The sequence below is a fragment of the Cibotium barometz genome, chromosome 48 (assembly GCF_041138505.1).
Source record: "Cibotium barometz isolate CiBa-2024 chromosome 48, ASM4113850v1, whole genome shotgun sequence".
NCBI lineage: Eukaryota > Viridiplantae > Streptophyta > Polypodiopsida > Cyatheales > Cibotiaceae > Cibotium > Cibotium barometz.
The window spans coordinates 37,793,248-37,819,643 of NC_141093.1; the positions used below are offsets into that span (position 1 = coordinate 37,793,248).

Genomic DNA, 26,396 nt, shown 5'->3' on the forward strand with positions numbered 1-26,396 from the left:
GGACTTGAACTCGGGTGGATCATGGACTTTATAAGAGAGAGAGAGAGAGAGAGAGAGAGAGAGAGAGAGAGAGAGAGAGTTTATTCTTTTTTGAGATCATAAAGGTAGCAAAAGACGATGGGGATACCAAGTCAACTCCATACAAATGCTCATAGTCCAAAAATAACAAGTTATAAATATCCATTTACAAAAGGATATCCTGCCACTATGGAGTGTTTTTATTGTAAATTATGACAAACAATGAATTGTAATCAAAACATATCTACACCAAATCTAAAATTTGAAAAACAAAAAGTATAGAATAACCCGCTTTGCGTGATGTATTATGAACAATAACTGCTAATCAAACCTTATATAGACCAAAATTTAAAATTATTAAAAACAAAATTTGCAAAAATACATTGCAGTCGTCACACAGGACCAAAAAAGTGCTTTTCCGACGGACATTTTGCATACCAGGCTGATTAGATTTTGGGCGGCGCGTAAAAGGCGACGCCCACGTGTGAAAGCTGAGAAGCTGTTTGGCATCTCTCTCTCTCTCTCTCTCTAGGCACTTTTTGAGTGCCCACATGACACCCTTACCCTGCAATAAAAAGAGAGAGACAGAGGTGTTTGCGTTTTTGGATAGGTTGTTGACTACTATTTAGGGAGCATCGCCTTTGGCTAGTATCAACAGCAGGCCATGGCTGTGGCTAGGATTTGGATCATGCCATTGTTTTATCTAGGAAATCGACAGTGTTTTTGCTAGGTTTAGATCAGGCCATCGTTCTGGCTAGGGTTTGGAGCTGGCCGCTATTTCGGTTAGGGTTTTTAAGCCGCACTTGCTCCGTCTAGAGTTTTGTGCAGGTGCAGATCTTTGCTCAGGTTGAATTAGGCGATGGGGCGCGAGTTCGATTTGAGCAGGTTGGGGATGGGAGTTGTGCTGTTGACCTGCGGTTCCCTTGTCTACTACCACTGCACTGTTCGGACCTACCCCTTGGTCACTCTGACGGCCGATGTTCTCATCGTTCTCCTCTGTTCACTTGCCATCCTTGGCCTTCTCTTCCGCCACTGCAACGTCTCGTAAGTGCCATGTAATTGCTTTAACTTTGCAGTTGTTGTGAGCACTCCTTGTAACTAGTATTCTGCTATAGCTTGGCTGATCCAACTGAACTTTTCAGCGTGCCGATCGATCCTCTCGAATGGGAGGTGTCACAGGACACGGCCAATCGAGTTGCTGCATGCATAGCTAATGTTGTGGGTGCAGCTGAGTCGGTCCTCCGAGTCGCTGCCAAAGGAAAAGACAAGAAACTCTTTTTTAAGGTTAGCTTTCTAATCCTTGACTTTGCTTTACTTCAATGTACTTAAGCCAGCAAGTTAAGAGTAGAGCACTACATTTTGTTGGAAGCAAACTATGGGGCACCACACTTTTTTCACAAGTTCTTTTGGCACTCAGTGGCTCGTGACTCATTAAACTTTTGCACAGTGAATGAAGGAACACTTCATCGGTCAGCTCTTAGATAAGATGCATGCAATACAGTGAAGAGTGAGCTTGGGATGGAGGCAGGATGTTAATGGATGAGAGAGGGAAAGAAAATTACTCCCAATTTGCATGACAAGGTGTTTTGTCGAAAGTGTCTCATTTGTTTCAAAGCCACACAACAAGTTTTTATGTGACTATGTTTGAAAAAAGGCATTTCACTCAAGGACGTGACCAAGTGTCCAAGTGATGTACCTCCTTTGATTGCACATTCTGTGTAAATCTCATGGGAGAGCAGTTGTCTAAGCAAGTGAATGACTCTAGTGATGTAATCACATCTTGATGGAGATCATCAATAAAACGCACATCTCTCTGCCGCTTGGACCATCAACACAGCTATGACCAGCTCTCCACACGCTTGCTACTTTGCCTGTGGCATGTGCTGCGCCACCCACCAGTTGCTGATTGCTGCCATCTTCTCCACCCACTCCATGAAGCCATATAGAGCTCGCCCAGGGCCTAATTTGAGATCCCCCTTTGATTTGGCCATCTCTACCACCGCCGTCCAATCTTTGGTGGGTTAGCCCAATTCCACTGCCTTCCGCCCAACTCAGCTGCCGTTGGTGTTGCCACCATTGCAGAGCTAGTTTTTTGAGTCTTTGACCTAAATTTTTTGAACTGTTTTTACCATTGCATTCCTCATTATCTTCCCAATCTCCCCATGCCGCTTCCGCGTAAAAGCCCCTGATTTAACCCTCAAAGATCCTTTGTAAATTTTTAGCGGGTCCAAAAAAACAAAGTTGAAACGACATCGGGGGCACATTCGGGAGTCTTCGGGCTACTTATTTGTGGTACCGGAATCAACATTCCACTTCCTAACACCTCTCAACAATGACTTCTTTGTTAACAAGTGTGAGATCCCTGCCCTCTCTGCGCATCGAACTCTGGAGTGCTGGCAGTGGAAGTAGCAATCTCACGCGCAGGGCAGAGCTTTCCACTCGGGGCCTCGCCCACAAATATCCGGACAAGAGACTAATCCCTCGATTCTTCCAAAACCGAACCCGGAAAAAACTTTCCTGGCCCAGAAAGCATAGGCGATTCCTTCAAAAAAATCTTCTAACATAGTTAAGAGCCTTAACTATCCTTTGTATTCTGACCGAACCCGTGGGTCAGACGGCCGAATCAAAGGAGGAACTTGCACTTGGTTCATAGAGACCAATGCTTTTTTTCCCATCAAAAGAGGCACAGTTGTTGATTCTTTTCCATAGAACAATAATTATCTTGTGACTTACTTCAACAATCATAACTTGAACAGTATTGAGCTTTGTTATAGGAATTCATTGATCCAGCCTAATCCCATCCAATCTCATGGGTTAGCCAACCGCCCAATCACTGTATTGATAATATCTATTATAAAAATTTGGTTATGTTTTGTCCCGGGTATCAGGGAAAAGAGTTCTCAGGCTCCCTAGCCGGCACTCATGCAAAACTTAAATAGACATACCACTTACGCACCCAATATGAAATTGTCTTTTTGTCAGACTTAACTATTTCTAAACAGAAGTGTAATAAAACCACTGTTTCCATCATAATCCTTAGTATTCCATTTCTAGGGTTCAATTTCTAATTTTTTCACTTAGGTCTCCATGACCTTATTCCAAATCCAATTTTCAGTCATTCCTTTTTCTGGCATCATCGGCAACCAGAACGCTCACCACTTGGTCAGTCCCTCTAGGCTCACCTAGTACTTCACTCAGGAGTCTTTTCAATAGTTTCTAGCCCATAGTACCCAGAAATATAATCAAGATTTTTTCATAAAATCCATATTCCATTCATTCCTTCTTTAGCGTACCTATGGCATCATTGGCAATCTGAACGCTCACCACTTGCTCACTCAGGGACCTTTTCAATAGTTCCTAGCTCATAGTACCTAGGAGTATAAACTCATAAAATCCATATAGACTCTCCGTTGAAGATCAACTAGATCAACAAATAAGATTTATTTAAAAGAGCCATGAACTCATCCATTGAAGACCAGCAAGGCCAATCAACCAGATTCATGTCCGTATTCAGAAAACAACTCCAACTCATTTTCTTGCTCGACGCACGCGTAGGTATCCTAGGCGACCCAGAGCCTGAGTACCGTATGGTCAGCACCCTCTAGGCTCCTTCGCAGGTGATCTAGCGCTTCTGTGATATGCAGCAGAAGTCTTTGTATTGAAAGATCCTGTCACACAAATGCTCACACCGTCTTCTGTATCCTGAGTTTCGTGAGTTTAGCAATCCACTTTAATACTTCAAACTTTAAAGAGATATGAGAACTCTACACCAGATTGGGTCCCAAATTACCCACTGAAGGGCCCCCTATCTCGATAACGAGATAGTATTTACTTTATTTCTTTAGAGAGAATGACTGTGGACTGTAGATAAGCTAAACGTAAGATCTTAGAGGATCGAAAGCCTGGTTGAACTGTACACGAGTGTAGAAACATCTCAATGAATTGATCTCGAGCCTATGCACTCTTTCCAAGGGCATGAGGAAGGGCTGCAGACCTGAGGCTGAGAAAAGAAGGCGGTGGACTGTTCTAAGCTATGTTAGAATGCTGGGCTGTAGCATGTATGGATGATGCATATAGGTAGAGGAACTACTGTAGAACTGTTGTAGGATTGAAAACGCAAGGTAGGGCTGTTGTGGAACTGTAAAGGTAGGGCTGTACTGATGCTGGACAGAAAACGCAGGACCGTTTGCTGTTTTGGGGACTGTGGAGGACTGAATTGCAGGCGGCTGTGTACTATGCAGAAAACGCAGAGATGCCTGCTGAATCGGGGCCTGAAAAGGTGCTGAATACATGCACCTATGTTGTCACAAACCCCTACATTCTAGGGACATGCGGATGCGTGTCAGGCCTAGAAACATGCGGATGCATGTATGTATTATACCTGGGCATGTGTATGGATCATATGAGTGGATGCATATGAGTCCAAGGACATGGCAGGACATTTGTGGACTTTCGGGCGGTGCCCGTGTGGATTCCGGCCATGCACACATGGTGTGTTATGATGGCAGGCGGAATATTTTCAAGTACAAGAATGATGATAGGTGGTTCTCCAAGTTTACATGTGCACAATGCATAAATGATGCATGCCATAACTTTATTTTACTTTGTGTGACATTGTCTTGCTGCCTGGACAATGCTTGTTATTTTGGCTTGTGAAGCCCGAGGGACCGGGGACGCCCGGGCACCTTGTGGACACGTGTGTGCACTCCTGTTTGGGCCTAAAACTGTGGGCTTATGGGTTTTGCAGGTGGTAAGTGCGTCCACACTCAATTTACAGCTTACTTCATTTACTACTAAGGTTTATTGGTTTGCAGGTCCACACTCATTAATAAGTGGCCGCACAACTTATAATGCGTTCGCATTTGGTTGGACCAAAATTAATGAAGTCCGGACAGCTTATGGCCATTTCCCATTTGGTTGGACCTAAACTTATACAAATAGGACAAATGGAGCACTATGGGCTGGACACCTACCTGGACACCTTATGGGGACACATGTCAGCCAGTATGTGTACCCACCAGGCCCCTTAGGTGGCACTGGAAAAAGGCGCCTCCCTCAAGAGGCCCTTTTGGGCTGTTTTATTCATTATTCAACATATTGGAGAGCTGGTTGGAGCTTTGGGAGCTGCTACAGGGCTGGTTGCTTGCTTCCCGGACTCACACAAGCTTGGACAACGATCCCCACACACTTCTAAAGGGCTGGTTGGTAAATTTCAGACCTGCAATTTCTGGTTATTGTGAGTTTTGGGCTGGTTACAGGTGTTTAAAGTCAACTTGGACAGTACAGGACAGCTCTAGGGACCTCCACAGGGCTGTAGGACCCTTTACAGGTGGATTTCTCGCGACAGAAAGTTGCTGTTTTGGACTGGTTATTGCACAAAATAGGCCGGACAGCAATGGAATATGTGAGCATGGATGTGTCTCAAGGATTCCTGGTATAGCAGGTGCTTAGGGCAAGCATCGGGGACACTTGCTGGCGGAGAACACAGGTTTCTGGATCAGTTTCTCGCGTGGAAACAGGGCCTAAAGATCCATTTACATCTTGTGCAGGGCGGAGTACCTGGAGGATTGTGATACTCTTGTGCAGGGCGGATGTACCTGTGAAGAGGCTTGTGCAGGGCGGATGTACCTGTGTGTAGGGCGGATGTACCTACAGATTCTCTTGTTTGAAATGTATTCATTCATAATGTATTTGGAAGAATCAGGTGCAGGCTGGTGGTGAATCCCCAGGCACCCGTAATCTTGTACTTTGCAGACTCTTTTGGTAATATAACCTAAAGGGGGGGGGGTCAGCCTATCATCGGCCCCTTTATGTGGTGTACTGTCATTTTCAGCTTTGTGGTTGTAATGCTCAAGTGTTAAGTGCTCAGAATCTTGTTCACATTTATACGATTCCAATACACGCGTCCGCCTCCCGTTACATTGGTATTAGAGCTCAGTTTTTTCCCTCATTGGAAAACGGTCTGAGGCTTGGAATCATAATTGGTGACCTGATTTGAGTGTCATGGACAGCCACATTTCTGACAGTGTGGAGAACACACAGGACCGTGAATTTCATGGTACAAGGAATGCAAGAGATGCTGCAGGCAATGATGTCTATGGAGATGCAGGCAATGATGTCTATGGAGATGCAAGCATTGAAAAATGACCCGGATGTACAAAGGGTGTTGGCTGCGAAGGCAAAGGCTTCGGTCCATGAAGTCACTTTTGAAGCAATTGCAAAGGAAATGGATGTTGAGAAACCCCGAGAGCTTGCACTTGCATACCTAATGGTTAAGGGTGATGTATACACCGAAGCAGATGGTAGTTTGGCTTTCAAGAAGCCACCCCTCATGGCTGCCCGTGGTGGTGCACATGATGCACAACAAGCAGGAAGAGCACAGCAAGTGCCAAATGCTGAAAGGACAAGAGTCCCTGGTGCTAGGCTTGATGCAGGTCAAGAGAAGAGTAAGGATGAGGGATCCTCTACTCATTCCCGCTTTGCTCCAAGAAGACATATCCGTTCTCGTGTTGAGCTTTCCACTCATTTGGAGAGTGTGGCTCAAGAGAGACCGAAGAGGGATCGTGAATCTTCATCACGGCATCATCATCATGCAGATGAACAGGATGTACATAGGGATGCATATAGAAGGAAGAAGCCTCGAGAGTTCAAGTCCGGTGACAAGGATGTAAAGTTTGAAAACTTTCAGGGACGGATGGACTCTACCAAAGAACTTGCTTTCATTAGACAGTTTGAGATAGCTTTTTGCAATGAAGACTTTTCGGAAAAGTCTATGCTCAGGCATGTGGGAATGCATCTCAAGGATACGGCGAGTGATTGGTGGCTTGCAAAAATACTTGATGGAAGTGCTGCCCCAACTTGGTCTTCTTTCAAAATTCAGTTTTATGATCAATTCTTACCACCAAACTTTGCAAAGGATGTACACATGGAGTGGGATTGGCTGTCCCAAGATGAGGGAGAGTCCGTTGCTTCATACATAGCAAAGTTTTGGAAAGTCCTTCTTAAGGTTACTCCCTTCACGAATATTGGAGAGGACGAGAAGAAGAGAAAGTTTGAATCGGGGCTCCATCACATCATTCAACAAAGCTTGGGAGTGTACCCAAATAAGACCATACAAGAGCTTATACACTCAGCCATGATTGCGGAGAACTTGCACATAAAAGCACCCACAAATAAGCCATTTGCAGGTCAAAACAAGAGCAAATTCAAGGGTGGTTATGACCAGAAAAAGGGTGGACAGCCACCTAAGAATGCTCCCAAAGATGGCCGAGATGCAAAGGATGACTCCGAAAAGAAGCCGGGGGGGTAAACGCCACAATTTTGGGCTCTCAAAATAGCAATTGGAAGAGTACAGGAAGGCTGGAAAATGCTTTAAGTGTGGCAGTAAAGATCATATATATCCTAAATGCCCACAGAATCCTAAGAATGTTGAGCCTAATGTGGAAAAGTCTCTTGTGAATGTTGTACCCGATGTGTAGGGTAATACAGGGCATGAGCCCAAGAGTAGAGTCATATGCGAGGCCTGGGGCAAATTGAAGGATCAGCCCGCTTTGTTTCTTTTTGATGATGCTTCCACAGATAACTTTATATCCGTACAGATGGCTGCCGCCATAGGTCTCAATGTGGAAGACATGGGAATGCAAATGAATGCAGATGCCGCCTTTGAGGGCAAACAGGTTGATGTAACTCCGGTCATTGGTAAGCTCCGTATACATATACAGGACTACCTCGACCATGAGAGCTTTTTAGTGGCTCCTCTTACAGGTTGTGATGTTTTGTTGGGATGCCCTGGCATCACCGTTTAGAGCCTATTAAGGCTTACAAAGAGAAGAAAATCAGCTTTGTACATAGAGGCCGTGAGCACTCTATAGATGCTGGTACTACTGGAAGTACCATACCTCTTGTAAGCCATGTACAAATCAATAAGGCAATAAAGAAATCAGCTTGTTCTTACTTGGTTTTTGTACGTGATACCGTTGAACATTCTAGTGTTGATGTTAGTACATTAGATCAAGACAAGCTTAACTTTTTGAATGAGTTCAAAGATTGTTTTGTGAATGCTTTGCCAGCAAGGTTGCCACCCGAGAGGCCGGAAGATCATTGCATAGATCTAATTCCCGGTAGCTCTCCACCTAATAGGCCACCATACAGGGTGAGTGCTAGTCAACAAGAAGAGATTATGGCACAGGTGAATGAACTTTTGGAAAAGGGTTTGATTCGGCCTAGTTCCTCGCTATATTGCTCGCCGGTACTTCTTGTTCAAAAGAAGGATGGTACTTACAGGATGTGTGTTGATTACCGTGCCCTGAATAAGATAACCATCAAGAATCGGTTTCTGATTCCGCGCATTGATGACATCTTGGACAAGCTCGAAGGTTCGGCATGTTTCAGCCGAATAGACCTCAAGAGTGGGTATCATTAAGTGAGAGTGGCACCTCAAGATGTACACAAGACTGCATTTAGGACAGCCTTTGGTCTTTATGAGTTTTTGGTGGTGCCTTTTGGCCTTACAAATGCACCCGCTACCTTCAACATGATGATGGACAGGGTGTTCAGAAAGCATAGAAAGTTCACGGGTATATTCTTTGATGACATTATTGTATTCTCAAAGAATGAAGCCCAACATCGTGAGCACCTGGCTATTGTGTTTAAAGAGCTTAAGGAAAATCAGCTCTACATAAATGCAAAAAAGAGTGAATTCTTCCTCCCAGAGATTCACTATCTTGGTCACATTGTATCAAAGGATGGTGTGCGCATGGATCCCGCAAAAATACAAGCCATGCAAGAATGGCCAGAGCTAAAATCAGTCTATGAAGTGAGGAGCTTCCTTGGGTTTATGTGCTTACTACAGGAGGTTCGTCAAGCATTTTGCTTTCATTGCCGCTCCGTTACATGAGTTAATGAAGAAGAAAGCAATCTTTAAATGGACACAAGAAGAGAGAGATGCCTTTCAAAAGTTGAAGAGTGCAATCATCTCGGGACCGGTACTCATTATTCCGGATTTGCACAAACCTTTTGTGGTGGAATGTGATGCCTGTGGGGACTGCATAGGGGCTGTTTTGAACCAAGAAGGACATGCCATTGCCTATGAGAGCAGACGCTTGCAACATGCAGAGCTTCACTTACAGGTTTATGAGAAGGAGTTGTTGGCTGTAATTCATGCCCTTACTATTTGGAAACACTATCTTTTAGGGGTTGATTTTATGGTCAAAACTGATCATCAAAGTTTGAGATACTTTTTGACTCAAAGTAAGCTCTCAGAGAAGCATATGAGATGGGCAAATTTCCTCTCAATGTTTCATTTTCAGATTTTACACACTCCAGGGAAAAAGAATGTGGTGGCAGATGCCTTATCTAGACGACCACAGGTTCATGCTATTACAGTTGCATACCATGAGGACTTATCGGATATGCGTAATACTTATCATTTGGATGAGGATTTTGCACATGTATGGGCTGATTTGCAAGAGGGTATTGCTGTCCCATCTTATGTCATAAGAGATGGATATCTCATGATGCAAAATCGTATGTGTGGTAAAGAACCTTCGCCATAAGGTTATGGATGAGTGCCATGCTCCTCCATATGCAGGTCATAGAGGCATTTTGGCCACAGCACAAGCTTTGGAGAGAGATTTCTTTTGGCCAGATATTCGCAAGGATATTGAAGCATATGTACGTGAATGTATGGTGTGTCAAAAGGTCAAGTTTGATCGACATAAAGCACCTGGATTGCTTCAGCCTTTGCCTATACCAAATGAACCATGGGAAAGCATTGCTATGGATTTCATTATGGATTTGCCAAGCACGCCACAGGGAAATGATGCTATTTGGACCATCATTGACAGGTTTAGCAAGCAGGCACATTTCATTCCTGTGCGCAAGACAATAAAGCCAGATCATATGGCTAGGATGTTTTTGGCACAGATATTCAAACACCATGGCATGCCTAAATCTATTGTGGGGGATAGAGATCCTAGAACCACAAGCTTATTTTGGCGCGCATTGTTTGACAATCTAGGTACAAAGCTGAACTTCTCATCAGCTTACCATCCACAGACAGATGGGCAAAGTGAAATAGCAAATGCAGTCGTCCTCGACTTGCTGAAATCTTATGTATCCGACCGCAAATCGGATTGGGAGAAGTATTTACCACTTGTGGAGTTTGCCTACAACAATACGGTACATACTTCTACGGGCAAGGCGCCCTTTGAGATTATCTATGGCAAGGTGGTACTACCACCCATCCTTCGTACAAAGGATGAAATCTTCAATCTGTCGCGATTCTTCGCGATAAAATTCTTCAAGAGGATGAAGGGAACCTTGGGAAAGCTTTCCCTATGGTTCAACTTGAGAAAGGAAGGCTGAAATTAGGGTTTTCAATAAAAAGACCAAAAATTACAGCAAAGATAAGAGCAAGTTTTGCTGAATTTTAGTCATTGGGAGTGTGGGAGAGTGAATACCACCTGGAAGTACTCTTGGAAGCTTGGAAAACACACTAGCAAGCTTGGATATGGAGTTGAGAAGGAGTAAGCGCAGAAAATTTACCCAAAAAGGCCTCATGAAGAGGGCGCCTACTTCTAGAGAGAGAGGAAAGAGATGGTGAGATGTACACTTTAGGTGTCAGGTAGAGAGGACAAGTGACTTGTGGTGCAAGCTCAGATGGACGCATGGCTGGTTGCACAAAGGGGATAAGGTCTGGGTGGTGGACATTGGGTTTTGTCCACCTCGAGAGATCAATGTGTGCAAACATAGGGTTGGTCATAATTTATAAGTGAGTTTTGCTAATTCCTAAGGCTAGGTTTATGACCAATAATTACCACCTGTCACATGGCACATAACCATATCAGCAGACAGTTTCACATGAATGGTTCACGGGCGGGCGTCCCCTTACTCGGAACTACACATTGGTTAGGCAAGTATGAAAACAGCATGCAAATTCAAATGCAAGCAAGCACATGAAGATGCTATGCAATGCAACATTGGTATGGACAATGCTCGCTCATGAGACTATACTAAAATAGACGTGCTCCAGGCAAGTACATGAGGTACCAGACCCAATGAAACACCAATTCTCCATGCATTTCCGGGCATGTACACAAGCACATGTCCCACTAGGAAGCCAAGTTCACAATATCACATGAGTGGCATCAATCCCTGGCGTATGCAATTGCCATGGACGCCAGTTCTATGTACATACATAATGAGAAAGCACGGATGGACCAATTGGGTAGCCAATGTAGGGATGAAAGAGTGCACGAGATGAAGGCCGGATGCAATGGCTTGAAGCCTTGAGCAAGAGAAATGGAGCGTGAGCCTCTATGAGGGTGAGCGTGGAGATTCGAAAATGAGAGAGAGAGAGAAAACGTACGATTCTTGGAGTTGGGGTAATGCTTGTGTGCTTTAGAAGCCCACTTACCCTTTTTTATTGTTGTGGCCTTTGGGCCTTTAAAAATAGTCCTAGGCCAAGTTCAATGTGAACTTGGCCAAGACTTTATCGAGCCTTATAAAAGGCTATATACAAATACAAGGGAGGCATTTAGCCTTTAACCCAACAACCTCCCACTTAAAGGCATAAATGGCGCCTTTCAGCTATGTAACTCCCACCATCTGTATGCATAGCTGATGTTGTGCTTTGGGTAAGCACTTAGTGAGAGCATCTGCAGGGTTTTGTGACGTATGGACTTTAACCATAGTGAGAAGTCCATCCTCAAGCACCTCTCGAATGAAGTGATAACGCACATCAATATGCTTTGTGCGCGCATGAAACATGGCATTCTTTGCCAGACATATGGCACTCTGGCTATCACAACCAAGCATAGGTGCCTTGTCAGGCAAACCAAACTCCCTGCATAAACGTGCCAACCATATGGCTTCCTTGGAAGCCTCAGTGGCTGAAATATATTCAGCCTCTGTAGTAGACAGTGCAACTATTTTTTGTAGTCTAGAGCACCATGAGACGGCACCTCCTGCAAGAGTAAACACATAACCACTTGTGGATTTGCGTGTATCCACATCACCTGCCATGTCAGAGTCACAAAATCCCTTCAACTCCAAAGGACCCTTACCATAACAGAGGCATTTGTTTTTAGTCCCTTTCAAGTACCTCATAATGGACTTTATTGCATCCCAATGCAATTTGCCTGGATTAGCCATAAAACGGCTTACAACTCCCACTGCATGGGCTATGTCAGGCCTAGTAGCAACCATAGCATACATAAGTGAACCACAAGCTGATGCATAAGGAACACTTTGCATCTCATTGGTTGCCGTGTCAGACTTGGGACAATCTTCCTTGGAGAATTTCACATGTGGCTGTAATGGCACACTAAGTGGCTTTGCATCAGCCATGTTAAACCTGTCCAGCACCTTTTCAATGTATTTTTCTTGCGACAAATACAATATGCGCTGGTCTCTTTGCCTTCTAATTCTCACTCCAAGAACATGCTCTGCTGCCCCAAGGTCTTTCATAGAAAACGCAGATTTCAGCTGTTGCTTAAGAGCATCAACAGTGCCTCTTTTCTTACCAGCAATCAGCATATCATCGACATAGAGCACAAGAATGATAGGGCTGCCATCCTCATCAAGTTTTGTATACAAACAGTGATCTGCATGGCTTCTTTTGTAACCATGTTTGAGCATAAACGCATCAAACTTTTTGTACCACTGTCTAGAAGCTTGCTTCAGCCCGTATAAGCTTCTATTGAGCTTACATACCATGTGTTCCTTTCCGGGAATCACAAAACCCTCGGGCTGTTTCATATAAAGCTCTTCCTCAACATCACCATGCAAAAAAGCTGTATGTACATCCATTTGGTCTAATTCCAAATCAAGGACAGCCGCTATGGCAAACAAGACACGCAAAGTGGTCATCTTCACAACAGGAGAGAACACTTCCTGAAAGTCTATGCCTTTTGTTTGCGCATATCCCTTTGCAACCAGCCTTGCTTTATACTTGGGTTTTGCATCAACTGTCTTGATTTTATACACCCATTTGTTAGGAATGGCCTTCCTACCTTTGGGCAATTCAACCAAGTCCCAAGTATCATTAGCATGCAAAGCTTTAACCTCTTCCTGCATAGCAAGCTCCCACTTGCTGCTGTGCTCACATGTCTTTGCCTCCTTGTAAGTAAGAGGCTCCCCCTCATCTGTCAACATAATGTAATGCAAAGAGGGATCGTATCTACTCACATTCCGTCTTGGACGAGTAGAACGCCTCACCCAATGATCCACATTATCCGGAAATGGGTTTACATCAGGTGGGATGACACCATCATCAAGTATGGGCTGCTGTCCATCAATTTCAGCACCATTTTCAGCATTGATAGGCTGCTGTCCAAGCCCTTCAGGAGCCTCATTTTGCTGTCCAACATCATCTGGCTCAAACACCACTGGCTCATCAACATTTTCAGTCATATGTGGTGCATCCTGAGGGTCTAAAAGAGGCCTAATAGGTGGCTGTACATGCTGAAATTTGACCTTTTTATGGTCACCATGAGAGGCACAATTGTGTTTAAGCAGCTTTGCCTCATTAAACACAACATCCTGGCTGCGTACAACCTTTCTGAGTGAAGGTAACCAAATCCTGTAACCCATTTCGCCTTCTTCACCATATCCCATGAAGAGGCCTTTAATGGACTTGGCATCAAGTTTACTTCTCAACTCAGGTCTAATATGTACAAAAGCTTCACAGCCAAAGACGCGTAAGTGATCATATGAAGCAGGTTTGCCAGACCAAACCTCTTCAGGGATGTCACCTTTGATAGACATGTGAGGGGATCGATTGCATATGTGTACTGCAGTTTTCAAAGCCTCTCCCCAAAAACCATGTGGGAGATTAGCTGTGGACAGCATGCATCTCACCCTCTCACAAAGTGTCCTATTGTATCTTTCAGCCACACCATTAGAAGAGGGGCTGTATGGAACAGTAAGCTCTCTCTTAATGCCTAAATTTTCACAAAATCTCGTAAATTCAGCACTTGTGAACTCCCCCCCATTGTCTGTACGCAAGCATTTCAGCTTTCTACCTGTTTGGGTGGTCACAAATGCATGAAAGCGCTTAAACGCAGCAAAGGCTTCATCCTTAGATTTAATCAAAGAAACCCAAATTTTTCTAGAATGGTCATCCACAAAAGAGACAAAATAATTTGCACCCCCCATAGACTTGGCGGGCATGCTACACACATCAGAATGGACAAGATCAAGCACACATGGCTTACGAGAGACACCGGAGTAATAAGAACGCTTCACTTGCTTGCCATATTGACATTCATTACAAAATTCAAGCTTTGTGCCTTTAGCATCAAGCTTATTCAAGTTACAAAGCTTCGTGAGGCCCTTTTGGCTCATATGGCCAAGCCTCTTATGCCACAATTCCATATGGGAATTAATTTCAGCCAAGGCAATAAACTTGCCCAACAAGGCCTTGCCATGCAAGCAGTAAAGTGTCCCTTTCTTTGTGCCTTTCACAATCAGCCTTGAGCCTTTAGTCATTTTCCATGATCCTCTCTCAAACAAGATGCTGTAACCATGCATATCCATCTGCCCAACAGAAAGCAGACTCTTCTTGATTCCCGGCACATATCTAACATCATGCAGCACAAGCTCATTCGTGCCATCCGTAGAAAGATGCACCGTGCCAATACCCTCAATGGAACATGCATGATTGTTTCCAAGGTATACATGGCCATGGCTGCCTGCAGTAAACGTGGAAAAACACTCCTTAATAGGAGTCACATGAAACGAGGCACCGGAATCAACAATCCAAGTCTGAGACAATGCATCGTTCACAGTCAACAAAGCATCAATGAGATCACTTTTAGTGATCTGCATATCCTGTGTATGAACATAGAGAGAGGCATCAAACTCATGGACATCATCAGCTGACAAAGTAGCACATAGAATGTCCTCTACATCTGACAGTTCCTCAATAACAACACTTGAGGCCACATTGGCCTTCTCTTTGTCCTTAGAGCTGTCCTGTGCATCTACCTTGACTTCCTTCTTCTCTTTCTTTTTGTCTCCGCCATTCTTTCTTCTTTCCAATTCTGCTTTGTAGAACTTGCAATCAGGTTTCTTGTGACCTTTCCTGCCACACTGATAGCAAGTCACATCACTTTTGCCCTTGCTGGCATTTCCCCTTTCCTTACTCTTACTCTTACCTCTCTGTGCATAGGCAGTCTTCTTCTCTGTCCTGCCTCTAACCATGTTGGCTGCACTGCCTCCCTCTCCACTTGCTTTCCTCCTGATTTCCTCATTCAAGATTGAACCCCTAACACCATCAAAGGTCAGATTGGGGTTGTTAGACAACGAAACCACCAATGTTTTCCAAGAATCAGGTAACGTCATAAGCAAGAAGATAGCTTTCAGCTTATCCTCAAAGGGAGGCATGCCAGAATCCTGTAACTGTGATAAAGTACCTGTAAACAACGACAAGTGCTCTGCAGCGCTCTTGGACTCATCCAGCTGCATGCCAACAAGTTTTCGCATCAAATGCACTTGGTTGACCGGCGTTGTATTTTCATACGTTGCCTTTAACTTTGCCCATAGCTCAAAAGCAGTGACAAGACCTTTGAGATCAACCAAGATCTCGTCAGAAACGGCCATCTTTATGTACGTAATAGCCTTCTTGTTCAAAGTAGCCCATGCATCCTCAGACATGTCCCCTGGCTTCTCTGCCTCTAATGCCCTGTCACAATCCTTGAGGAAGAGGATTCCTTGAATCCTTTCCTTCCATAGGTCAAAACCTGTACCCTCAAACCGCCGGATCTCAAAGAGATTCTTCACGTCGGAGGATGACGCCATAGTTGCACAAAAGGGCTAACAATCTGAAATTTTGGGCAAAAATGCACCAAAATCGGAGTATAGCCTCACAGAAGTGTGCACTGCAGCTCTAAATGGTCACAGGAGCAATTTAAGGCAAAACGGGTCCGTTTGGGCACAAAAAATCAATTCTGAATTTTCTGCGCAGAAAATTACAGCAAGTTGATTTGTGCCTAAAAACAACAAATTTTGTTGTTTTTACCCTCAAAAGACATACATAAGGCTAATTCACAGCCTGTAGAAGCATGTAGCATGAAAAGCCCCAATTTGTAGCATCAAGTTTGCATGGAATTGAGCCACAAATGGTCATACATGAGCAAATTTGGTCAATTGTGCATAAATTATGTCAATTTGCATTTCCCTCAATGTAAATGCATCCCCCGCACGCTTATAAAAACCTGCGCAAATCTGAAATTTGCTGTAAAACTCTGTTTTGGCGACCTGTTTGCGGCAATTTCGGTGTTTTCGGGTTGTGGGAAGCAAGAGGAATCGTTCCCTCAAGTTAAAACATCAAATAAAAACCTGTGTTTTTGCTGTCATAACCTGTTTTTGCCCTAATTTCAGCCTGTTTAGGGCTGTTTTGGCACTGTAGGTACCCTAAAGTACTCCGGAAGCAAGGGGCTTCGCGATAGAAGCGCCAAATCTTGCTAAAAAACACCTGTTTTGCTGCTGTCCAGCCACCTGCACTTTCTGTTTTGTAACCCTAATATGCTCTGATACCAGTTGTAGGGATGAAAGAGTGCACGAGATGAAGGCCGGATGCAATGGCTTGAAGCCTTGAGCAAGAGAAATGGAGCGTGAGCCTCTATGAGGGTGAGCGTGGAGATTCGAAAATCAGAGAGAGAGAGAAAACGTACGATTCTTGGAGTTGGGGTAATGCTTGTGTGCTTTAGAAGCCCACTTACCCTTTTTTATTGTTGTGGCCTTTGGGCCTTTAAAAATAGTCCTAGGCCAAGTTCAATGTGAACTTGGCCAAGACTTTAAAAGTATACATTGAGCCTTATAAAAGGCTATATACAAATACAAGGGAGGCATTTAGCCTTTAACCCAACAGCCAAATGGTGACATCAGGAAAACCTTTACAGATAATAAAAGTCTACTGTCCCCAATTGTAAATGGGTTTATACTGGCGAAACCACTGGATTCCTAAGATCATGTCACACCCCAAAAGAGGCGAGTATGAAATCTCGTTGGAATGAGGTCTTTTGAACCTAAAAAGAAAATTGTTGTGCCTTTTAGATATGTGGGTGCGGAGACCAAGTGTAAACCCGTTCATCTCCAAATGATAGGGCACTAAGATACAACTCATTTTGGTAGGCAACTGGGGTCCTCAGAATTGCCCATGTCAAAAAAAGGACTACAAACTGGTGGCCCTTGGCAGAGCTGAAATCTCGGATCAGGCTTTTCTGTATAGCTGTAGTCTCACGCTCCTGCATAGCATCAAGCATCACAGATGGCGTGGGATGCATAGAAGGTAAGAACTGAACTGCATTGGTAGTAACAGGCGGTGCTTTGGAGGAGCGGAAGATGCTGTGGCAATTGTGGCAGAAGGCTCTTTGGTGACTTGCTTCGCTTGCCATTTCTGACAATCTTTCTTACCATGCCCAATGGTATGACAATAGAAACATCGGTTTTTTGACTGGTACTTTCTTTGCTCCTTTGGAGGAAGATAGCCTTTAGGCTCTAGTGATGTTTGCTTTAGTCTTTTCCTGGGGGCTTTTCTTAGGCTTGGATTCCTTACCCCTAAACTAGAGCTAGAATTGTTGTCTGTCTTAGCATCTTTAGAAGACGGAGTACCCTTTCCCAATTGGGTTTTGCTACTAGACTACGGTTGTTTTGGCTTGTCTCCGTTCATCTTCATTTCTTCATTTTGAGCAAGAGTCAAAGCTCGATCATATGTGCTGGATTCAAAGTTACAAACTGTGAACCAAATGTTAGGATCCAATTCACGAATGAATTGATCCTTCTTGGTCCGCTTTAACTGTTGTGCTAAAGTGATAACCGTCCCGGAAAACTGAAGCACGGGTGATCCATTTTTGTTTGAGTCTATAGAACTCATCTACCAAGTTGGTCATATACTGCGGAGGGAGAAATTTGGTATTTAGGTCACGTACGAAGATATCCCAGTGAAAAGCTGTGACACCTGTGGTCGAGTCTGTATGTAAACTAGACCAATGTTGCCACCAAGTGACTGCCTCACTTCTAAGGGGGGGAGCTGTTATGTGGACTTTATCTTGAGGATTTGTTAGCTTTGCCAAAGGAAAATATGCATAGATTGATGAATAAATTGATTGACAGCTAAATGATCACATTTACCGTCATACTTGGCACTTGCTAAAGTTTGGTTGAGTCTGGATGATGGTCGTTGATGTTGTGGGAGTCTGGCTGTTGGCATCTATGGGCGGAGATATTGAAGAGAGGTTGTGTTGAAATTGCGGATGCATGGCCTCCCTTTCCCGCTTGTGTTCGAGTATCATTTGCCTTGATCGAGCCCTCATTGGTACTCTTGAGCTTCGAGGTCAGCTTGACGCCGGTCTTCTTCAAGCATGCATTGAGCTTCTTCATAGTCCTGTTTGTCTGCTTTTTCTTTATGCCGTCTTGCCTCATCTTCTTGTTTTTGTTGTTCCATTTGAAAGATGAGAGAGATGAAGTTGGGGGTAGTTGGTGGAGTGGGTTTTGCTGCGATAGCCTCCAAGAGTTGGAGATGTTCCATGAGAAGTTGGTTTTGTGCCCGGAGTAGAGCTATGGTATCTGTTGTTGGTGGAAGAGCATGGTCTCTTTCGAGGGAGACGTCTTCCTGCTGATGTGTACTCTCCTTTGTAGACATTTTTCTGAAGTCGGTGGTTGTGCCAAAGCGAAGTATGACCATCCAAGTATGCTCTCACGCTAGGATGCGGTGTATGTGGACAAGTTGAATCTGGTACCAATGTAACATGCATCGGAATTATGTGTAGATGTGGAATCTTGCCCCACAAAGTCTCACATTGCCTTCTATATCCTGAGTTTCGTGAGTCTTTAGCAATCCACTTTATCACTTCATAGTTTGAGAGATGAGAGAGAGAGAGAGAGAGAGAGAAATTTGTACGCCTTATTGGTTCCAAATTACCCATTGAAGGGTCCCCTCCTATTGCTAGGAGTATTTGCTTTATTACTTTGAAGAGAATGACTGACTTTTGGCTGTAGATAAGCCAAATGCAAGACCTTCGGAAGACCAAGAGTGGGGTTGATTGTACACTGCTGTAGAAGCACCAATTGTCATGTGCACAATGTCTATCTACCGTGTGCTACACGCACACAAGACTAGCTTCGAGGCTTGGGGAAGCTTGGAGTTAGACAAGCTGATTGGCGAGCTGGGCTAGGGGTAGACTAACGGGTAGGCACCCAAGTATGGACAGGCGGGCACCCAAGTGTGGACGCCCGGTGACTGGCCAAGAGCCTATAAAAGGGTGGCCAAGGTTAGTCAATGGTTCATAGAGTCTCGCGTGTCTTTGTGAGAGCTCTATGGTCAGGAGCCTGGATCTAGTACAGACGTGCATCTGCTTTATGCAGCCAAGGCCGGCAACAGTCTCGAGGCCCGCGAGGGGCGGTATGGGACGTTGGTCTGCACGTCCAACTAGTTAGCTCAGCTCGTGGCTCGGTGGAGACAACCAAGACATGTGGGCTTGCCCACGGCTATCAAGGTTGGGAGGTGAGTCAGGCTTGCACTCCTTTCACGTTGCTTGGTTTGTTTTGCAAGTTTCGAGTCTTGTATCAGGAGCGTTCTATGAGGTGATCCTATGGGGATAGTATTGTCAGAATATGTAGCGGAGATGAAGACAAAATCTGAGAACACAAGAGCAAGTGCAGAAAAATACAACAATGGAGAGAGAGAGAGAGAGAGAGAGAGAGAGAGAGAGAGAGAGGTGTAACTCTGCTCTATATACACAAAGAAATTCCGAAAATTGATACAATGGCATGGGGCAATGGGGCCATTTTATATGGCCCCAAGCATGCAGCCGGCCTGTAGAAAGGCAGCCAACATGCCAAAACCTCCAGTCGGCCAGCTGTAGTCAGTTGGCCAGCACATATCTGAGGTCGGGGACCTGGAGGAATAGTTGGCCAGTCAAATGGGTACTCCTGCCAACACAGGGCAACCACCCAAGCCAAAAAAAAACTAGGGAAAAATGAGGAAAAAATATGGAGAGTGGGGAAAAATGAGAAAACACCTAATAAGGGCGGGCACACCCACAACAAAGGCCCTGGTGTATATGTATAGACAGGAGATGACTTCTAACAAGTATGTCATGTGCACAGTGTGTATCTACTGTGTGCTACACGCACACAAGACTAGCTTCGAGGCTTGGGGAAGCTTCGAGTTAGGCAAGCTGATTGGCGAGCTGGGCTAGGGATAGAGTAACGGGTAGGCACCCAAGTATGGACGGGCAGGCGGGCGCCCAAGTGTGGACGTCCGGTGACCAGCCAAGAGCCTATAAAAGGGTGGCCAAGGTTAGTCAATAGTTCATAGAGTCTCGCGTGTCTTTGTAAGAGCTCTATGGTCAAGAGCCTAGATCTAGTGCAGACGTGCACTTGCTTTATGTAGCCAAGGCTAGCAACAGTCTCGAGGCCCGCGAGGGTAGCTTGGTGGCGGTATGGGACGTCACGAGGTAGGGATTGGCCAGCACGTCCAACTAGTTAGCTCAGCTCGTGGCTCGGTGGGGACAGCCAAGACATGTGGGCTTGTCCACGGCTGTCAAGGTTGGGAGGTGATTCAGGCCTGCACCCCCTTCACGTTGCTTGGTTTGTTTTGCAGGTTTCGAGTCTTGTATCAGGAGCGTTCTACGAGGTGATCCTATGGGGATAGTATGTCATGTGCACAGTGTGTATCTACCGTGTGCTACACGCACACAAGACTAGCTTCGAGGCTTGGGGAAGCTTGGAGTTAGGCAAGCTGATTGGCGAGCGGGGCTAGGGATAGACTAACGGGCAGGCACCCAAGTGTGGACGCCCGGTGACCGGCCAAGAGCCTATAAAAGGGTAGCCAAGGTTAGTCAATAGTTCATAGAGTCTCGTGTGTCTTTGTGAGAACTCTATGGTCAGGAGCTTGGATCTAGTGCAGACGTGCACTTGCTTTATGTAGCCAAGGCTGGCAGTAGTCTCGAGGCCCGCGAGGGTAGCTTCGTGGCGGTATGGGACGCCATGAGGTAGAGATTGGTTGGTATGTCCATCTAGTTAGCTCAGCTCGTGGCTCAGTGGGGACAATCAAGACTTGTGGGCTTGCCCACGGGTGTCAAGGTTGGGAGGTGAGTTAGGCCTGCACCCCCTTCATGTTTGCTTGGTTTGATTGCAGGTTTCGAGCCTTGTACCAGGAGCGTTCTACGAGGTGATCCTTTGGGGATTTGACACCAATGATGACCAATCTCGATGCAAATGGACTCTTCGAAGGGGCTGTAGGAAGGCTGCAAACTGTGGCTGAGAAAGGGGCTGAATCGGGACTGTTCTAGGCTGTGAATATGCAAGGGGAATGACTGAATATACTGCGTTTACCTTCACCCGGGAGGATGGAGAAAACGATGATAGATGAATGCTGAATTTCTGCTATGGGGCTAAGAAACGCTGATGGACTGAAGCGCTTCTTCCCTATGCTGATGATGATGCGTTTTGTTGAAGGCTGATTGCGTGTATGCTTCAAAACGTTGATGCTTGATGTGCTGAATGCTGAGATGAATGAGATGCTAAAAACGCTTGCTATTTATATGGGCATATAGTGCTGGTCGGTTGGCTACAAATCTGGCCGACTGGGCTAATAATGCTACACAACTTGTATAAATTATATATGCTGGATATTATGCTAATTAAGTTGACCGACTGGATATTTATGCTAGCGGACTAGATGATAATGTTTTATAATATAATCTTAGGCTTATTCACATGCACATGAGATGAATGCTATGCAAATGCAGACCATGAAACTGATGCAAACCCTAAGGCTTCTAGTGACTTCTACATGCATGAATGGTTCCTTCAGGTGGGTTAAGGGAAGACCTACGTAGCTTGTGCTTGACATATACCGGACTAGGGCTTACAATGGAGCCACGGCATATGACAAAATCATATCCTAAAGGGTCCTACTACTGTACAACGATGCACTAATGATGAGCCATCTTGTCACCATGCACTACAATGCAGAGTGCATGTGACATATGATCCTTCTCTTTATGATGCATGCATGTCGGTGGCTAATGCACATCAATGGTATTTTGACAGTTATGCTAGCAAGCACATTACACCATAGCGCCACTTGTTTACTTCATTGGGAGATGCACCCAAGGGAAGTATTGTTACATGTGCCAACAACTCCTCTTATCGAGTTGTGCTCATTGCTGCCAAGGGTGGGACAATCATGCTCTCCAATGCATTGCATGTGCTAGGAATAAAAAAGAATCTCCTGTCAGTTTCAGCCATTTTTGGGTCTGGCCTAGCTCCGCTTTGTTGACGACAAATGCACTGTACATGATTGCAGTGATGGAGATCTTATTATTGCCTCATGTACTTTATGTCTTGGTCTTTATAGGCTTGATGTATATGAGAGAGCTGCACATGATGCACTTGGAGTTGCTCCCATATCTAGCATGACAGATGTTGAGATATGGCATGCTCGGTTTGAGACGACGTTTTTGTGGAGAATTCATCTCAACCTTTACTTGAATGCAAAAAACAGGAAACTGTTGGCTCACTAGATCTCTTTGATACTCTCCTCCCCTTGTATGGGACACACTTACCAGGTGTTGGGCATTTGGACACTCAGCCTATGGCCGGAAATCTGGCATAGTTTCTGAAAATCAGCCACCAGATTTTGAAAATCAGCAAACAGCAATGCCACGTTGTGCCCATTGAACATGCAGACATTGATGATGCAGTGGAAGAAGAAAGGACATCAATTCAGAAGGCTAAGTCGGTGGCTCTGGACAACAATGTAGTGGCTCCATTTGCAAGTAGAACACACGCTAGTTCTTGCCATGCATCTTGGCATTGTGTGGATCATGCTCTTATGAGCGACTTGTGCAATGAAGAAGAACCAATTTCATTTGAAGAAGCACAATGATTCTATTTTGAAGAATGGCACTTGGGATTTAGTTGTGACTTGCCTTTCGGCAAGAAAGCTATTGGTACAAAGTGGGTCTATAAGATCAAAAGAAAATTTGATGGTAGCATTGATTGCTACGAAAGCGAAACTTGTAGCAAGGGCTATGCATAGCAAAAAGGCATAGATTACGATGAAACCTTTGCACCCACGTCTTATATGACCACCATCAGTTGCATCTTTGCTATGGCAGGATATCATGGTTGGAATGTGCATCAGCTGGACATCAAAACTGCCTTCTTGAATGGTGATTTGCATGAGGAGATCTACGTATCTCAGCCTCTTGGTTTTATTCAGAAGGGGAGTAATGCCATTGCATTTAATGTGTATTGTGAAAGAGCGAACAGTTGCTAGCTGCTGATTTCCAGGCTTTGCGGGCTGCAGAGGATGTCTAGAGTGCTGCGTTTTACTTGCACAGGGTCTGGAGATCGGAACGATGAGGAATTGGGGAGTGAGGGGCCCTCTGTATATCCCCGCTCCCTCCCCCCCCTACTTCTTCTTCTTCTTCTTCTTCTTCTTCTTCTTCTTCTTCTTTGTATAGCATCTTTTTGGTCTTTGAGCATGGATAGGGGTTTGTCATGTGCATTTGCTTAAGGTCAAAAGGTTTTGTTCAAGTGGTTGTATATGCATAACCTTGTTCAACATGTACACGGGCTCATTTGCAAATTGTTTTACAGGTAGTGGCTTCATTGTATTTCTTATCAGCTCTTGGAAGAGCAACATCTGGTGCAACAGTGGCGTATGTAGGTAATATCTCGTTTTCTAGCCTTAATCCTGTGCTTTATTTGAGAAGTTTCTGATTTATAAGTTATGTCTGCAGCCCTTTGCTTTTCATTGCTTCTCTTTGGCATGAGTAAGAACGCACCGGAGTCAACCGACCCTTCCCTCTGCATAACAACAGGAAAGAAGTTGGTGCAAACATGAATAATGGTTTGAAGCTGGAATCTTGATGGATTGATATTTGGGCATGAGAAATGATGGGCTTGAGAGTGGATGTAAAGAAAGAGGACCTGCCTAATGCAAAAGTGGTTGGTTCACTCATCAGAATTAATGGGGACGAACTTTCTGGATATAAGAAATACGTATGGGCTTTGTATGAATCAGCGAATCCCTTATAACAATGTGTAAATTTCATAAGTGAGCTCTACTTTTTAGCAAATATGTGTTTTAATGGAGACAAAGGGGTGATAACATAATGTACAAAAGGGAAAACAGAAAACCTTTAACAGCTGCTTGCATGTCTTCTGCTGCCTTGCCAGTAAAACAGTTCTGAATTTTAGAATTGATGTATCAGGATGTAACAGTAAGCTTTCATCTTGTATACCTAGGGGAAAGTTGTTGATTGGAAAGGTAAAGTTATGGTCTGAGACAGGCTTATGCCTCATGTTTAGTCTAAATCAGAAATCGGCACCATCTCAAACACTGAATGCCTTGAGGCTCTTTTATTATGAGTGACCTAGTCACAGCGTTTGGTACATGTAGGATAGTATTGCAACTTACGTTTGATTGGAAGCATGGGCCTAAAAGGGAAGTGTAACAGTGCGCCACCTGCTTTGCATTCGCAATACATATGGATCATCACTTGTATTTTGACTAGTCCCTATTTTCACAAAGTATTGAATTTTCTTTTAGAACTTACAAATTTACGGCTATTCACCTATGCAAGAGAATCTTGTGAAGGTTTTTCCACATAGAATGTGTTGTGAGTCGAGTTTAGTTTGTGGATAGCTATGTATTATGGAACAGCTTCAAAATGGTCATATCGATGTGAGATGCCAAAAAAGAAAAGAACACAGAGAGGTGGCTATGGAAGTTAGAAGAAGAGTTTGAGAATGAGAGCAAGAACTCGTTAAATTTTCTTGAAAGCTCTTTTTACCATAATATCTAAAGAATGACACATGGCATATATAGGATGGTAGGTTCAAATTACAAAGAACTGAGGTGGCATACACCAAAGGAGGGAGAAGAAAAGAACAAGTGATGATCATAGAAGGAATGATGGACGGTAGGGAAAAGAAAAGGTCATCAAGAACAAGACAGTGGAAGAGCTATTGCTTTGTCCTCATCTTGCTTCTTGTCCAAGACATACTCATCGTGTATAGAAGAACCCTTGAGGAACATGCTTAGCATCTGAGAATTGTATTACATATTCTCATAAAAGAAGCCTTATTTACTAAAGAAAGCAAATGTGATTTCTTCAAACCAGAGTTTATGTACCTTGTACATGTTATTACTACTAATGGTGGTGGCAAAAATTATGAGAAGATTAAGAAGGTCTGTGTGAATGGCCGATCCTAAAGACCATCATCCAAGTCAAATCCTTTTCAGGATTTGTGAACTTTTTTTATACATTTATTTGGAATTATATAAAATTTGCTTTACCACTTTTTGAATTTTTCAAAAGGGGTGGAGAAAGGCAAGTACAATAAGTACAAGCCTATTGAGTGGGCTGAGGAGTTGGATGGGTGCTTTAATGAAGTAAAACATCAAGCAACCATTCCTCCTATGTTACAGATTGTGGATCCAAGTAAATCATTTGTGTGGTTGAAGTAGATGCCAGTGAGTATACTGTTGGAGCTACGTTGTTCTAGGATGGTAGACCAGTTGCTTTTGAAAGTAAAAAGCTGTCTGGCCCTCAAATAAAGTGGCCTATACATGAGAAAGGGCTTTTTGCTGTTATTCACGCTTTAAAAAAGTGGAGACATTATCTTTATGGCTCTACTTTTGTGTTATTTGTGGATAATTCATCTTTGAAATACTTTTGAGATTGTAATGTAGAGGCCATGGGCCATGTAAATAATGCCTAAGCCTTGTGACCATGGGCTTGTACAATAATGAGTGTAGTGTGAAAAGGGCCATGGTATATAAGTGAATATAGCTTTCCTAATCATGATTAATAAGATATACTCATTTGTACTTTGTTAATGAGCTTTCCACAGCCTAGCCTTATGGTACTCCCAAGCATGAGTGCAAATATGGGGTACTCCATCTTATTTGAGTGCATCACCTTCTTGCAATGGTATCTGAGATCTTGTTTTGATCCATTTTAGTTTATTTTTTTATTTTTTTTCAAATCTGAAAATTACTTTTTCCTTTTTCTATCAATCTTGCCAAGAATCTTGAGAAATCACATTTTGCTTATTTTCTTGGTCATTTTGGGAGCAAAATTGGCCATATTTGACAAGTTTGGACTCATCTTTGGCATTTTCTTGATTTTCAAGATTTGCTGAAATTTTCATGTACCATTTTTAGCCATTTTCTTGCAAATCATAGCTTTCTTGAGGGAAAACAACATCTAGCATGGAGGATTCTTTGGTCACTTTACTATGTGCTTTGGTAAAGGAGTACGAAAGAGGATTAGATACTCAAAGGTAAAGAAATGGCCCCAACTCTTGCCTTGGAGGAGTGAAACTAGATAAGCATGTGGGAAGGCTTCGTT

At 44.0% G+C, this 26,396-nt stretch overlaps 1 protein-coding gene across 1 annotated transcript; it reads left to right on the plus strand.

Annotated features, from left to right (window-relative positions):
* The first annotated feature begins 563 nt into the window (after positions 1-563).
* LOC147611151 (reticulon-like protein B23) lies at positions 564-24,116 on the plus strand. The gene is made up of 4 exons (XM_086785822.1): positions 564-1,062; positions 1,161-1,302; positions 23,635-23,704; positions 23,778-24,116. The coding sequence occupies exons 1-4, from the start codon at positions 878-880 to the stop codon at positions 23,879-23,881; spliced, it is 501 nt and encodes a 166-aa protein (XP_086641948.1). The 5' UTR covers positions 564-877; the 3' UTR covers positions 23,882-24,116.
* The last annotated feature ends 2,280 nt before the right edge of the window (positions 24,117-26,396 follow it).